This window comes from Papilio xuthus, unplaced genomic scaffold, assembly GCF_000836235.2.
Source record: "Papilio xuthus unplaced genomic scaffold, Pxut_1.1 DF828347.1, whole genome shotgun sequence".
NCBI classification, from domain to species: Eukaryota; Metazoa; Arthropoda; class Insecta; order Lepidoptera; family Papilionidae; genus Papilio; species Papilio xuthus.
Genome location: NW_013530302.1, coordinates 1 through 523, shown reverse-complemented (window position 1 = coordinate 523; position 523 = coordinate 1). Strand labels below are relative to the sequence as shown.

General features: G+C 41.5%; 1 protein-coding gene across 1 annotated transcript; it reads left to right on the top strand.

Moving 5' to 3' along the window:
* Nucleotides 1-5: 5 nt before the first annotated feature.
* Nucleotides 6-515, top strand: LOC106113325 (uncharacterized; the record flags this gene model as incomplete). The annotated part of the gene is made up of 1 exon (XM_013306051.1): nt 6-515. A coding segment is annotated over one exon (510 nt), but the record flags the coding sequence as incomplete, so codon positions are not given.
* Nucleotides 516-523: the final 8 nt, after the last annotated feature.

The following is a 523-nucleotide window of genomic DNA, read 5'->3' as shown; positions in this document are numbered from 1 at the left end:
ATTTTGAGGAGATCCCTGAAGTCCCACAAGTGCTTGAGCTTCCGGAAGAGACCAAAGAAGAGGATATTCCTACTGACGATGGTAAGCCACGTAAAATTAAAACAACCAAACGTACCATTAAAAAACAATTAGGTCCAAAACTCGAAACAACAGAAATCACTTCAACACAAATAGATGACGAAACACCGTTCATTACAGTACACACAACAGAGGAAACACTCGATGACACTACATCTCCACTTGACACTTTACACGACACACAAAATGACACATTACTAGAACAACAACAAGGTAAAGTGATCGAAGAAGAACCCGAACAAGTACAGATCGATCAAGTGAAGACGGAAAGTGGTGAAACGCAGCAGGTGAAGACAATCAAGCGAGTGATTAAAAAGCGTAAAGGACCCAAGAAAGAAGTAACTGAGATAACAACGATTGAAAAGGAAGGCGAAGAACCTGTCACCAGTATTGTCGTGAAAGAAGAACCTGCTCCAGATTTTGAGGAGATCCCTGAAGTCCCACA